This window comes from Schistocerca americana, chromosome 4 (assembly GCF_021461395.2).
Source record: "Schistocerca americana isolate TAMUIC-IGC-003095 chromosome 4, iqSchAmer2.1, whole genome shotgun sequence".
Classification (NCBI taxonomy): domain Eukaryota; kingdom Metazoa; phylum Arthropoda; class Insecta; order Orthoptera; family Acrididae; genus Schistocerca; species Schistocerca americana.
Window position 1 is genome coordinate 387,418,632 of NC_060122.1, and position 16,143 is coordinate 387,434,774.

General features: G+C 41.6%; 1 protein-coding gene across 1 annotated transcript in view; it reads left to right on the forward strand.

Annotated features, from left to right (window-relative positions):
• LOC124613503 (methyl farnesoate epoxidase-like) overlaps window positions 1–16,143 on the forward strand; it is a 250,109-nt gene that overhangs the window by 150,585 nt on the left and 83,381 nt on the right. The window contains exon 5 of the mRNA XM_047142211.1: window positions 11,533–11,653. Within this exon, the coding sequence (XP_046998167.1) occupies window positions 11,533–11,653 (121 nt within the window). The remainder of the gene's footprint in view (window positions 1–11,532; window positions 11,654–16,143) is intronic.

The following is a 16,143-nucleotide window of genomic DNA, read 5'->3' on the forward strand; positions in this document are numbered from 1 at the left end:
TCAGGATAGAAGTCAGGAGCGGAGGGCGTTGTAAAATGAAAATTAATTGAGTGGAATGGACCCAGTTTATTCTTGTAATGATGGTACAGTGGTGCCTACGTAGGGCTGAGCAGCCCCAAGAGGGGTTGCCGTCTGCTCATCAGAGAGGCAGAGGCTAGAGGAGCGACTACTCGGGGCCGAGGTCAGAAGCTAAGAGCGCGCGGAGCTGTTTCCAAGCCGCCCTCGCCGCTCCCGGCCGCGTCCCCACGTGATCACACGATTAGTCACTGATTGGAGGATTGATTCCGCCAACGCGCCTTGCTAGTAGCGTGCCCCCGTCAGCGCAACCAACCCGTGGGACTTGAGTCTGACCGAGGAGCACGTGGCAGGAATGTGCCGACCATGGTCTTCCGGCCAGCACCTTCCACCACAGTATGCCCAAGCCGGCTACGGCCGAACATTATGCATTGAAAATTTATTTAAATAAAATTTTGTCGGCAATGATCCCTCTTGGGGGTCTCCTCCCTGCACACAAATGATGTTGTCGTCTATCATCGAGTAAAGTCATCACAAGATCACAAAAAATTGCAAAACTATTTAGGAACGATATCTGTATGGTGCAAAAATTGGCAATTGAGCCAATATAATGAAAAGTGTGAGGTCATCCAGTTGAGTGTAAAAAGGAATCATTTAAACTTAGGTTACACGATAAATCAGTCGAATCTAAAGGCCGTAAATTCAACTAAATACCTTGGAATTACAATTACAAACATCTTAATTTGGAAAGAACATATAGAAAATGTTGTGGAGAATGCAAACCAAAGACTGAGTTTTATTGGCAGGACACTTAGCAAATGTAACAGACCTATTAAAGACACTGCCTACAATATGTTTTCCCGTCCTCTCTTGGGGTTCTGCTGTGCGGTTTGGGATCCTTACCATATAGGATTAATGGAGTTCATCGAGAAAGTTCAAAGAAGGGCAGCACGTTATGTATTATCGTGAAATATGGGAGAAAGTGTCACTGAGATGATACAGGATTTGGGGTGGACATCACTAAAACAAAGACATTTTTCGTTGAGGTAGAATCTTCTCACTGAATTTCAATCACCAACTTCGTCCTCTGAAAGCGAAAACATTTTGTTGACGCCGACACACATAAGGAGAAACGATCATCATAATAACATAAGGGAAATAAGAGGTCGCACGGAATGATATAGATGTTCGCCGCGCGCTGTTCGATTTGCAGAATATCCATGTAGCTGCAAAATTTTTCGTAGCCTGATACCAGAACAGTCCCTTCACTGTTCTTTCATTCTTTCTTTCTTTCTTCGTTCTCCATTTCCTGTCCTTTCTCCGCTTCGGCGTTTGAGTTTTCTCTTTGTTTCTTCTTCCTCCTTGTGCCCTCATGAAGGCCGACCCATGCATCTAACGCGTATCAGGTGAGTGGTTAACGCGTAATTTCCAGCCCTGGTCCCTCAGATAGGGTTCGCACGTACCTCCTGGTACAGGCCAGGCCCATGGAGGGATGATTGCCTGGACTGTTACCTTCATAAATTGCCAATTGGTCCCTCTGTCAGTGGTTCAGGAGATGTGACTTGAGGCGTGAACAGCCACCAAAGGCAGGTGAGCTAGCCATTTGAGAAATTGGCAGTCATGGGGAATTTTCTCACAATTAACCAATCACCATCTTAGTCTACGTCTACTAAACGCAAACGGAATGAGGCTAAAGATTCCAAGACTCCAGTGGGGAAAGTAGGGGCTAATACGAAGATTTTGATCGAGAGACAAGCAGCAACAGAAGTTCTGTCTTTTGTTTTCTCAGTAAGAATGAGACAACAATCTTCCTTGAGATTTGTGTGCCAAAAAATGGATGGACTGACATCTTAATACGTAGACTAAATTTGCATCTACATCTGTCTGCGTACTTCGCAAGCCAATGTACGGTTCGTGGTCGAGAGTACCCTGTACAACTACTAGTAATTCCCTTTCCTATTCTATTCGCAAATAGGGTGAAGGGGAAGAAAAAGATTGTCTATATGCCTCCATATGAGCGCTAATTTCTCGTTTCTCATCTTAATGGACTTTATGCGAAATGTATGTTGGTGGCAGTGCAATCCTTCTGAAGTCAGCTTCAAATGCCGGTTCCCAATAGCGTTTCTCGAAAACAACATCGCCGTCCAACCCAACCACCCACTAATTTGACGGGAGCCACTAGGAATGCTTCTTCCGGGCTGTATTCTGAGAGAAACCTGGGTCTGTAAGCTCATACACGTTTGGGAAGGGGTGGTCAGCAGACAGGTATTTTGTTATTGTTCACTGGGTCAGCCTTTCCGACATTAACACTCCTCACAACTTTTCGGTTTGCTGGTGGGAGAGGGTAAGCATATGCTCAAAATCTTGGTATTTAGTGGCTGGTCAGCTGGTAACAGTACAAACCTTACGTGCGGGCAGAGATTCACGACCCGGTGGCGGTGGTGCCAGTGTTCGCAAGCGAACCGGTGGCGGTGGCAGGGATGGGTCTGGAGGTGGCACAGGGTTGGAGGAGAGAGTGAAACCTCCCATGTCCCCTGGACTGACAGGTCTCAGCAGGATTAGATTGGGAGTAGTATACTGGGATTGTAAGCGACTTACTTCCAGCAGCATGACAAGGCAGCTGACAGATAGAATGTAAATACTTTTGGGTATCTTCAGCTGCCCCCGTGAACCATAGACCATGCCGCTGGTGCCTCAACGATACAGATAGCCGTACCGTAGGTGCAACCACAACGGAGGGGTATCTGTTGAGAGGCCAGACAAATGTGTGGTTCCTGAAGAGGGGCAGCAGCCTTTCAGTAGTTGCAGGGGAAACAGTCTGGATGATTGACTGATCTGGTCTTGTAACACTAACCAAAACGGCCTTGCTGTGCTGGTACTGCGAACGGCTGAAAGCAAGGGGAAACTACGGCCGTAATTTTTCCCGAGGGCATGCAGCTTTACTGTATGGTTAAATGATGATGGCATCCTCTTGGGTAAAATAGTCCGAGGGTAAAATAGTTCCCCATTCGGATCTCCGGGCGGGGACTACTCAAGAGGACGTCGTTATCAGGAGAAAGAAAACTGGTGTTCTACGGATTGTAGCGTGGAGTGTCAGATCCCTTAACCGGGCAGGTAGGTTAGAAAATTTAAAAAGGGAAATGGATAGGTTGAAGTTAGATATAGTGGGTATTAGTGAAGTTCGGTGACAGGAGGAACAAGACTTTTGGTCAAGTGAATACAGGCTTATAAATACAACATAAAATAGGGGTAATGCAGGAGTAGGGTTAATAATGTATTAAAAAAATAGGAGAGCGGGTAAGTTACTACAAACAGCATAGTGAACGCAGTATTGTGGCCAAGATAGACATGAAGCCCATGCATACTACAGTAGTACAAGTTTGTATGCCAACTAGCACAGAAGATGACGAATAAATTGAAGAAATGTATGATGAAATCAAAGAAATTATGCAGATAGTGAAGGGAAACGAAAATTTAATAGTCAAGGGTGACTAGAATTCGGTAGTAGGAAAAGGGAGAGAAGGAAACGTAGTAGGTGAATATGGGTTGGGGCTAAGAAATGAAAGAGGAAGCCACCTGGTAGAATTTTGCACAGAACACAATCATAGCTAACACCTGGTCCAAGAATCATGAAAGAAGGCTGTATACATGGTAGAAGCCTGGAGATACTCGAAGGTTTCAGATAGATTATATAATGGTAGGACAGAGATTTAGAAACCAGGTTTTAAATTGTAAGACATTTCCAGGGGCAGATGTGGACTCTGACCACAATCTATTGGTTATGAGCTGTAGATTAAAACTGAAGATACTGCAAAAAGGTGTGAATTGAAGGAGATGGGACCTGGATAAACTGACAAAACCAGAGATTGTACAGAGTTTCAGGGAGAGCATAAGGGAACAATTGATAGGAATGGGGGAAAGAAATACAGTAGAAGAAGAATGGGTAGTTTTGAGGGATGAAGTAGTGAAGGCAGCAGAGGATCAAATAGGTAAAAAGACGAGGGCTAGTAGAAATCCTCGGATAACAGAAGAAATGCAGTAAATGAAGCAGTCAAAATGGAATACAAGCGTCTCAAAAATGATATAGACAGGAAGTGCAAAATGGCTAAACAGGAATGGCTAGATGACAAATGTAAGGACGTAGAGGCATATCTCACTAGGGGTAAGATAGATACAGCCTACAGGAAAATTAAAGAGACCTTTGGAGAAAAGAGAACCACTTGTATGAATATCAAGAGCTCAGATGGAAACCCAGTTCTAAGCAAAGAAGGGAAAGCAGAAAGGTAGAAGGAGTATATAGAGGGTCTAGACAAGGGCGATATACTTGAGGACAATATTATGGAAATGGAAGAGGATGTAGATGAAGATGAAATGGGAGATATGATACTGCGTGAAGAGTTTGACAGATCACAGAAATACCTGAGTCGAAACAAGGCCCCGGCAGTAGACAACATTCCATTAGAACTACTGACAGCCTTGGGATAGCCAGTCCTGACAAAACTCTACCATCTGGTGAGCAAGATGTATGAGACAGGCGAAATACCCTCAGATTTCAAGAAGAATATAATAATTCAAGTCCCAAAGAAAGCAGGTGTTGACAGATGCGAAAATTACCGAACGATCAGTTTAATAAGCCACAGCTGCAAAATACTAACGCGAATTCTTTACAGACGAATTGAAAAACTAGTAGAAGCCGACATCGGGGAAGATCTGTTTGGATTCCGTAGAAATATTGGAACATGTGACGCAATACCGACCCTACGACTTATCTTAGAAGCTATATTAAGGAAAGGCAAACCTACGTAGACTTAGAGAAAACTTTTGACAATGTTGACTGGAATACTCTCTTTCAAATTCTGAAGGTGACAGGGGTAAAATACAGGGACCGAAAGGCTTTTAACAATTTGTACAGAAACCAGATGTCAGTTATAAGAGTCGAGGGTCATGAAAGGGAAGCAGTGGTTGGGAAGGGAGTGAGACAGGGTTGTAGCCTCTCCCCGATGTTATACAATCTGTATATTGAGCAAGCAGTAAAGCAAACAAAAGAAAAATTTGGTGTAGGTATTAAAATCCATGGAGAAGAAATAAAAACTTTGAGGTTCGCCGATGACATAGTAATTCTGTCAGAGACAGCAAAGGACTTGGTAGACCAGTTGAACGCAATGGAAAGTGTCTTGAAAGGAAGATACAAGATGAACATCAACAAAAGCAATACGAGGATAATGGTATGTAGTAGAATTAAGTCGGGTGATGCTGAGGGAATTAGATTAGGAAATGAGACACTTAAAGTAGTGAAGGAGTTTTGCTATTTGGGGAGCAAAATAACTGATGATGGTCGAAGTAGAGAGGATATAAAATTTAGACTGGCAATGGCAGGGAAAGCGTTTCTGAAGAAGAGAAATTTGTTAACATCGAGTATAGATTTAAGTGTCAGGAAGTCGTTTCTGAAAGTATTTGTATGGAGTGTAGCCATGTATGGAAGTGAAACATGGACGATAAATAGTTTGGACAAGAAGAGAATAGAAGCCTTTGAAATGTGGTGCTACAGAAGAATGCTGAAGATTAGACGAGTAGATCACATAACTAATGATGAGGTATTGAATAGGATTGGGGAGAAGAGAAGTTTGTGGCACAACTTGACTAGAAGAAGGGATTGGTTGGTAGGACATGTTGTAAGGCATCAAGGGATCACCAATTTAGTATTGGAGGGCAGCGTGGAGGGTAAAAATGGTAGAGGGAGACCAAGAGATGAATACACTAAGCAGATTCAAAAGGATGTAGGTTGCAGTAGGTACTGTGAGATGAAGAAGCTTGCACAGGATAGAGTGGCATGGAGAGCTGCATGAAGCCAGTCTTGGGACGGAAGACCACAACAACAACAAGATCTTCAGCTATTTGATGACAGTTATCATCCACTTTGGTATCGGAGGAAATGAATAACAGGCGTATAGGAAACCTCTGAAAACGTCACAGAAGCATCTGTAATGGGTAGCTGGCGAGAGTAATTCGACTGCAAGAAAAAAGTTACACACCATTCCGAGGGAGTCTCATTATCAACTTAACGAATTAGTCAATCAATTTGACATCAATGAAATGGCACTATCCAGGTGGAAGTCATGGCAAGAATACCACAGATTCGATTCTGTATTTGGAGCGCAGTAATCAGGCGTTTTTTCGCGGCGACGAAATCTTTTAACGAAATTTGAGTCTCAAAAATGGCTCGAGCACTTTGGGACTTAATTTCTGAGGTCATCAGCCCCCTAGAGCTAAGAACTACTTAAACTTAACTAACCTAAGGACATCATACACATCCATGCCCGAGGCAGGATTCGAACCTGCGACCGTAGCGGTTGCGCGGTTCCAGACTGTAGCGCCTAGAACCGATCGACCACTCTGCCCGGCATTTCAGTCTCCCACCTACACAGGGAGAGGTGGCCATCGTAAGAAAATCAGCTATATTACCGAATTTTTTTAGTAAAAATAACACATACAAATAAGGAATCTACATTCAGCGTGAGAAATTCGAGGAATATGGACAACAACATCTCTGTCTCGAATTTGGTAAAGCGGATTTCTCAAACTGGGGAAACTCTTTGGTGAGGGTGGCTTTGAAGTTAGAACTCTACGCCCAATCTGCCCCTGCTATTTTCTCAGTGTGCTAGGGATTAGCAAGGCCCGTTCATGGCCAGTCCTGATCAGAAGTCATGGATTAGCCTGTACTGAGCGGTTAGGTACAAAGAAAGGCTCCATTTAGTTCGCTCTTGCCCACAGCTGCAGGGACAACTCCCAGCGGTGGCACTCACAGCACCCTCTTAGTGGCTGAATAGCAAAATAACCAGTATGCTGGCTGAACGAAAACTGACGTGGACATGTGTGTTGGATGTATTCACTGATTTTTCTGAGGAAATTTGAAAAGATTCAATATGGCGAGTGTTTGCACTGGTTGGTTATTGGCTGGGAGTCACAGTGACAGCCTCTCCAGTCTCTGAGAGTCTGGTACGGCCAGCATTTGGATACTGGGAGAATGGCACATAACTACAGGCATGACTGGCACACATGCCGATTCCAGTCCTCTCCCTGCCTTGGTGGCTGCAGCTCCGGGCACTCCTGCAGTTGTCGGACGGCATGCGCTTGGTGATCACGTGTGTGTGGGCAATCTGAAGGTTTTTTTTGCCAGATATGTTTAGTGTAAGGTGGAAACGCTGTGGTGGCGGAGAGTAGGGCAGCATCTGAAGGAGGGTTCTTGGATATTCTCAAACATTAGTGTATACAAGACCTCATATATATTGATCACTATGATTTATTTGTGGCGGAATGTAATTACTAGATTTTGCGTGATTCTCAAATATTAAAAATACGTTTTATTATGAAGAAGAATCACTGTGAGTGTTACGAGCGATATATTTGACTTTGGCTAACCCTCCTTGCAACAGTGTCTCTGATTTAAATTGGAAATGACGAGAAGCAGAAGGTACTATACCCACTAAATTCGACATCTCATGATGGAACAGAGCGAGCTGAGTTCCACGGTTCACTAATTCGGCATTAGACAATAGGAACACAGTATGTTGAGGAGGGATGAAAACCCCAGTTTGCATATTTGGACATTTTGGTTCAAGCAGGTGTTCACACAAACAGGAAGTATCCGTGAGAGAGAGAGACAGACAGATAGACAGGAAGTGGACAGACAGGAAGTGAGTCTAGAATTTCCTGGTCAATGGAATGCCACCACTGTGGCTGCGAAAACAAAGGAAGATCCCTCAGATGGGTGAGCATGTGTGTTCCCTCGGACTGGTATCAGGGCACATGGCTCATGTCAGCTAACAGCCCCCCCCCCCCCCCAACAGTGGTTTCGCTGCACATGATGTGATCTTGCATTTGGTGTAGTGGTGGACTGTGTGGCCCCTGATAGCAGCTCCTCTGCAACTCAGTTCAGCGGTGTGGAGGACAGGCAGTGAGAGGAGGAGAGTGCTTGTGTTATCATGTAATCACATGTTACAAATTTATAGAGAGTTTCACATTGCTGCTGCAAATTAACAGTCAGTCAATAAATTTGATGAAATAGTGGAATGAATTTTCCACCATTTTTATTTGTCAGCGTTCAGGGACATAAGGTGGGGTACTCTCTTTATTTATTTTACGGATGCATCAGCCACCCAATCACCACTTAGAGCAGTAGGGGGTCATAAATCCACCATCGTTTCCATTAATGGCTGTCAAAATTGTGTTCATGCTGAGGTAAGTAGGGGTGGGAGGGCTGGGGAGCACTCATGCCAGGGGAAAAGGAAGGGGGATACTGGGGATCATTCATGCTGGGAGAAGGGGGTGGGGAGTAGTGGAGCACTATCTCCTACAAACTGAATAAATAAAGAATATGTTATTGAATTTTATAAACCAACAATCTGTCCTCTGCAATGTAATTGACATTGATCTGAATTTCTTGTCATGTGATCCTTGCTTCCAGCAGCACAGCACAACTGGGTCTTTTTTTCCCCACTAATTCTTGGGTGGAAGGAGGGCAAGGGGAAGTGAGCGTGGAGAGGAGGAAGTGTGGGAGAGAAAATGGCTCTGAGCACTATGGGACTCAACTGCTGAGGTCATTAGTCCCCTAGAACTTAGAACTAGTTAAAACTAACTAACCTAAGGACATTACAAACATCCATGCCCGAGGCAGGATTCGAACCTGCGACCGTAGCAGCTTGCGGTTCCAGACTGCAGCGCCTTTAACCGCACGGCCACTTCGGCTGGCAGTGTGGGAGAGGAGCAGAGGGCTAGGGGTGTTTACCAGGGTGGGGAAAGTGGCCCAGAAATGAGCTGAGGAGGGGTGACAAAAAGTGCCCCAGTATTGGCATCCCTTTTCCCAGAGGGGCAGGGGATAAGGAGGGAGAAGGGGAGGGGTGGGTTGTTATAAATTACTTAGCATAGCAGTAGGTTATGGGAGGGGGAATAATTTGCCCCTGACTGTGTGCTTGCTTCTGAATGTATGCAACCCATACAACAAAAGGCACCACATCAGCTGTGCTCCATTACTAACTAGAAATGAGGGCAAATGGGTTCCCAATTCGGTATATTTGTAGGGAATTTCGAGTTCGGCATTCACACAACAACAAGGGACACCATTCGAATACCTTGCTGGAAAGGGTTTTCACACACACACACACACACAAACACAAACACACACACACACACACACATATATATATATATATATATATATATATATATATATATATATATATATATATATATATATATATTCGCACTTCAGTACTGTTAGACAGAGTAACTCAAAAACAATACTATTTTGTGTCTATACTAATAACATTCTGCGTAATTTTAAGTTCAACTCAACCGTTCTTAAACCAGCTCATCAGGTTACTTTTATTATTTTCTTGCACCAGGCTATGAATTACGTGAAATTGTAAAATATCGTATGCAGATCTTCCTCCAAAGGTCGACAGCTTTGCCGCACACCACAGACTGTTCATCATAGGTGTAGTTAAAATTCTGCACTGTATCGAAAATATAACGCTGCTTGTTTCACATTCATTTAATGCACAACAAAAAAGCACCGCCGTCTCCACCAGCATCGGCACTAGTATCGTCATCTCCGAAACAAGAAAGAACCTCAACATCACCGCATTCAGATCTTAAAATAATCGACTGTAAGCTAAACTTACGCAAAAAATGGCACAGTGCTTATATTAAACAATCATCTTTTGGTTACTTCTTCTTCTATTGGTACAGATCAGCTAAGTGTCACTTTTAAGCCACTAACTTAGCTTGAGCTTTCTGCAGTACACCTTCTGTTCACATTCTTCTTCCCCCTCTTCCGCTGTCCATTTTCTTCCGAGAATTTTTGGAACAGATTTGGTTTGGATACTGTCCCATCTATTAATTTTTTCTACATTTTCTTCTGTTTCCAGTTTCCTGCATATTGAAGCCAATCTGCACTTTGCTAAGCCAGTTATGTTTGCCTTTTAATTTTTCAGAATGCTGTACTTTCTTGTCAGTCTGCTACGACTCATTCTTTGTATATGACGACATAACATTAGTTTTTTTTCCTGATTTGTCTGTTTTTTTTTTTTTTTACATGATTACGTTCTTCTATATTAATTCTTAATTTAAATGTTACTACTGTCGTTTTGCCCAGTCACCTCCACTAGGACATTGCCATGAGCAGCGGTGCAGGATTCCTGCATCTCCTTCCCCTACACTTATTCCCTGAGTATGGGACTATTTCTATACTGTCATTCTACTTCCTAATATCTACCCTACAATGTGTCTTTCCGTATCACTGATTTCTTTATTTCCTTTTATTGAACTTAATATGAGTGTTTCTGATGCTTAAGAACATTCTGGTCCATTAACTGTCTGTTAAAGATACATTTTTAGGGAACGATTTTCTATTACAAACATCTCATTTTTAGTGAAATACTACATCCAGTTTCAGTAATCTTGCCGAAATAGATCCTTTTTCTCCTCTTTTATGCTGAGTCACTTCTCCTAGCCACTTAATTTAACTCTTTAATTTTGTAATGTCTTCTAACTAAATTGTAATCCTATGGCTGAAGAGTGGAAACAGCTATTACCAGACCGCCCCTATATGAGAATGAAATAATAATAAAGAAAAAAGGGCCATGGTAGCAATCATTCTTTCCACGCTCTCTATCTGAGAATACAGCAATAAAAAGAACTATATGTCATACCCTACCGATAGTGTCCCGCAGAATATGCAGATGCAGTTCTAGAAATTACCCAGGTTTCATCTACCTTCGACTAGTGGATGTGTGAGACTGGACACTAGCCCTAATGGACAAGTATGATGTAATATATTGATCGTGGACTTGTCGCTTAATCAACCTACTTGTCACGTGAACTGATTTAGAAAAAGTATAATGGAAAATCTAAACAAAACTGAGCGATCGACGTACGTAACCGTACCTAAACCGAATTCGAATCCGGTGTCGCAACCAGTGCTCTCACTGCTAAATACTTGTTGAAATCAAATTATCACCATTGCTTCGCATTAAGCAAGAGAGATTTTTGATATAATAACATAGCAGCGTCGTCAAAGGGAAACAGTTTGCTGGTCAACGAAAGATTCGAAGATGATTGCTCACTGTACACTGTGTTACGAAACTCGCAGATGTTACTGACAAGGCCGTACAGTTACACGTAAAAGGAAAAAATACGTTCATTAAATATCTGAAAGATATTTTCTTATTGCTCTTATTGGCGTGGATACTGTGCACTCAGAGACAACTATTTATTCTCTGCTAACACAAAAGTTTTCTGAGTATCATACCATCATACCGCGCCATAATGTAAAGAAAAGGTATGCTGGAGAAACCAACGTTTCGGCCGCGCTTACAGTGGCACTCTTCTGGTTTCTCCAGCATAGTTTTTCACATTATGACGAGGTACGATACTCAGGAATCTTTTATGTTAAGTTACTACTCTGTCTGTAAAAACTTACGCAATTATATTTAACAAAAATCCTTTACTGTTTTCCAGAAACTTATCGAAGACCACAAGGCTACATATTTTCCAGGGAAGAAGAGAGATCTCATAGATGCATATTTGTATGAAATTGCAAAACCAGAAGATGCCCAAGAGGATAACACAACATTTACGGGTAAGTAATGTTTTGTAAATCCTCGTCGCCAGTTTTGGAAATGCCTCGTCGCTACTGCTGTGAAGGCCAAGTTGCCACTGCAGTTGCAGGCCGAGTCTGTGAGTTCGTTAAACGGCTTCTGCTACAGTACACCGCAGAGACAATTTCTCCCTGCCAGTATTACACAGCTATGCCCCAGGGTCAGGTAATAGGATAGGAGAACGAAGGTTCTACAACACTCCAACAAATTAGTAACAAAGTCACACAGATGAGTTGAAAGGTTTACTTATCTTTGTGACTAGTTTAATATTGAAGTCTCCAACACTGCTTGTAATATAACACAAAAAGGCCCTGAATAGCTAAGTGCTAATGATCGTAGGTAAACTTCACAGTACATAGCTAATGCAATTAAAACAACTGTTTGTTCAGTTCCAAGAATTCAATAAACGAAGTTCCCTGTCCAAGTCAGCCCTGGACGATGATTTATAACCATGTGGGCGAGAACTGCTCTTCTATCTTCCAAGTAGGCCTCTGTACGTTGTCGTCCGGTCATTGGCGGATTGTACTCGGCCGGCAACTGACCGAGGCGAAGTCGATATCTTCATCCTCAGAGCCGCCCGTGGCCCTGGTGGAACTCGAGCAAGTGGTGAGTCTCTATGGCATTGGCACCAGCTCGCATTTTTGGGCCTGTGGTGCTTTTGCCCTGGCTGTGTCTTGTTCGGGTGACACATCATAATGTGCAATAAAATTTATCTCACACCTCTACTTAAAATATGGTTCATTAGGGGTGCTGGATGTTATACATCCCTACCGGATTTTGCATTTGCTAATATAAGTGTCTTCAGAGTCTTTAAACAGTCTCCGAAGTTCTCTCCTCTATGCGGACATTGAAAATTACAATCATTATAATTTTCTAAAATGGCCATTATCACAGTTAGATGCAAACATTCCTTTATTAAGCGTGAATGATTCGTAACAGAAACATGTATAAGTTTTTCCAGGACGGCAAAAATATTATACCTAAAACTCTGTTTTCATCAAAAGGTTTGCTAAGGAACTCTTGAGGGTCAGGCGTCCTCCACTGGGCCTATGAATCATCCAGTCTTAATGGCACGGAAAATGTCTGTGACCATTTGGAACAGTCTGTGTAACGTAGCAATCAGCCTCACTGCAGTTTGGTAGCTGTACGGAATTTTACATGTTTAGTAAGCTAAAACGCTTCTATACTCAAAGAATTTTTAATACGATGTTATTTCTTACGGGTATAAGCTTATTTCGGCTCCGTAGCCATTATCAAGCTCAAAACATATGGAGTTGCTAGTGCATGTATCTGTATTTATTTGTAACTAATAACAGTTTTATGTATGTCTATCGCTGTCTGATACCTTGTACTGCTGCGTATCTAAGGTGTAGCGCAGACGAAATTACAGAGATGTAATTTCTCAGCACTGAAATTTGTTGCTGAACAGTATTCGTTAATATGTGTTTAATGTGCTTGGTAAGTTTCACAGCTTTATTTGACAACTATGTCACCTCTTTTGTGTGGTTACATCATTAGCTTGTTCAACTATGGAGTTATGTATGGTAGTAGTAAATCTTTGCTAATGTTTGTTGCTGTTGTCTTTGCCTGTTTTATCCGTTATCATGTTCTGTGATTTCAGTAAAGTTGTGAATATCATTTTTATATTTTTAGTCAGTTCGTTCGTTAAAAATTTTGTTGGGATATTTACGTGTGTTTATGTAGATTTATATTTATTCTAAAAGATTCATTACTGGCCCCTTCGGTGTTATGCGCAGCATTGTCGTCGCCTATCCGACCTGGTTTACATTGTAATTATTAAGAAAATTTATGTATAAGCCAAACAGGCAGAAATTTCAAAATTACATACCTAGAACATATCAGAAACAGTGACACAAACCTATCCACAGGCTTCAGCCACATGCGAACAGAAAACCACAGCGTAAACCAGATCGAAAATACGATGCAAATTCTGCACACAACACAAAAGGGCTCAAAAATGGATTTTTTAGAAGAAATAGAAATCGAGATACACACACACACACACACACACACACACACACACACACACACACACAAACACACAAAATTTCTACGAAAAAATCTAGTTATGACATAAAAACTATATTCACAACTTTACTGAAGCTATTGAACACGATAACGGATAAAATATTCCCAAAGAATTTACTACTACCACACATAACTCCGTAGATGGAAAAGCTAATTATGTAACCACATAAATACGTTGACTTAGTTGTCAAATCCAGCTGTTAAACTTACTAAAAATGTTAATTACGTCTTAACGAATATTGCTCAGCAACAAATTCCTGCTGAGACATTACATATCTACAATTTCGTCTGCCCTAAAACGACATAGTACAGAATGCTTTACTAATTCGTTTCGTTTTTCTCACGTTGAGCGAATAACTCTAGCGTTTTCTTCTCCCTTCTCGGTTTGTATAACATCTTTCACTAACTAGATAATCTTGTTAATTGACTGGTAATGAGTTTTATCATTCTTTTCTTGCAATGGTGCGTCGCAGGGTACGAGCGGACCTCTGGCGCTTACGTTCCTCTAACTAACACCTTCTCGCCTATGTGGCATTCTGTAGGTAGCGCCAACAGAGGGCGCTGATTATTTGCTGCAATATGCTTCTTCCGCTCTTTGTTTTTCTCATTTTTATATTATTCTGTGTACTCCGTAAGCTGGTTATTACTTACGCCTTTATATTTTCATCCATAATTCGCCACCAGAGTGTACCAGAATTATTATCGCTTAACTTTTTCCTTTTTAACAATCCAACTTTTGTCGTGTCTTAATTTATTGCATTTTGTTACTGTAATGACTTTTGCACGTGGTAAGCCTACTACAGACTTTACCGATTGTATTTTTCTTTTTTACTCTACATCGTATAATTTCATTATTGAAGAATACGTGTACACGTACAGTAGCGACATCTGGCGAGCATGCGAGACAAACATTTTGCGGCTACTTAACGGCAGTTTGTTTTGCACTGCAGACGAGATGGCCATAGTATATACCGTAATTTATACATGTGTGGTGACGCTGGCACTGATTTTCTGTTTAGCATTTTACGATGCCACTATGGCTCCAGCATATTAGCACATGCTTTTTTTTTTTATAAAACAGGTGTGCCTCGTCATATTTAATGGGCATAATTTTCAGATCTATTTCAGTAATACTCGACGGGACGTTTAATACTAATCTCCTCCTTTCATCGACCTGCACGAACCGTCACCGTTCGTCGATCGGACTATAGTGACTTCAGATGGATATAACATACCCAAAGTGATTTGGTGACACTCTTTCTCGACGAATTTAGACTTAGTACTTTGTCCGCTGCGTTGTTTTGCAAAACGGTGAAAAAGAGTTCTGCTATCCATAATAAAAGTAAATATTACAGCTGTTCTCAAGAAAGGGTCTAAAATTTGTTAAAAACCAAACAAAATCATCTTAAACAAGTGAGTCATTGTTACTAATGCAAACGACTACTTTTTTATACAGGATCAGTACATTTTGTAATTTAATTGACAAACAAGTTGAAACAATTTGTATGGATATTCTAATTTGTGTCAGTTCTGTGTGAATGTGTGGTCCTCAGCTTTCTGTGTTTGTAATATGTCAGTGACTGAACGGCAGTGGAGTGATTCTCTAGAAGAAAGAGTCGAAAGGAAAGAAGCGAGTTATAACATGATACACTGGCCAGCCTCCTCACACTGGCCTGAGACGAATTAGCATAATGCCTGCTCTGATGTTGATCATACCTCGATCCTCGAGTCTTTAGTTTTGTGTTCGTCAACACATTTCGTCCGGAGACACAATGATTAATTATCAAAGCAGACACAGCGCTAAAATAGCAATAATAATGATTTTTAAAGAATTTTTAAGTGAGTTATCATTAATTGTGGAATTAGCTGATTTCAGGAGTAATTTATCACATTACATACTGCTGAGCTAAACCGCTCATATGAGACGGCACCACAATGCCAATACCAGATTTTTAATAATTACTTTTTTGAAAACTCCATTAAATACAGTCATGAAACCAATAGAAATGAACTTAGGAGGTACAGTTACATACAGCCAAATCTTGAATAGATAACGCTATATCTACTTAGTATCAAAATTAAGATGAACCAGAATATAAATTACAGCCAATAGCCCCTCGTGGGCTTACACATTCTCATTACATCTGGCCGAGGGAGCCTACCATGGCGGCTCAACCAGCCCCTCGCAAAACCACTACAATCCTAAGTATCGTTTAACATTGACCACTACTACAACAGATTAATCCAGCGTCAGATACAGACAAATATCGTCTTAAACAGCATTACAACCGAAGCTTTCAGCGATCACATGGATGCAGCTAGTGAACGGTGAAGGAGAAACGGAGATAGATAGTGCAGATGCAATTATATTATTTTGCAATGTTGTAGCTCCTCCATTGAGAACGGACTGAACGTTTATCAC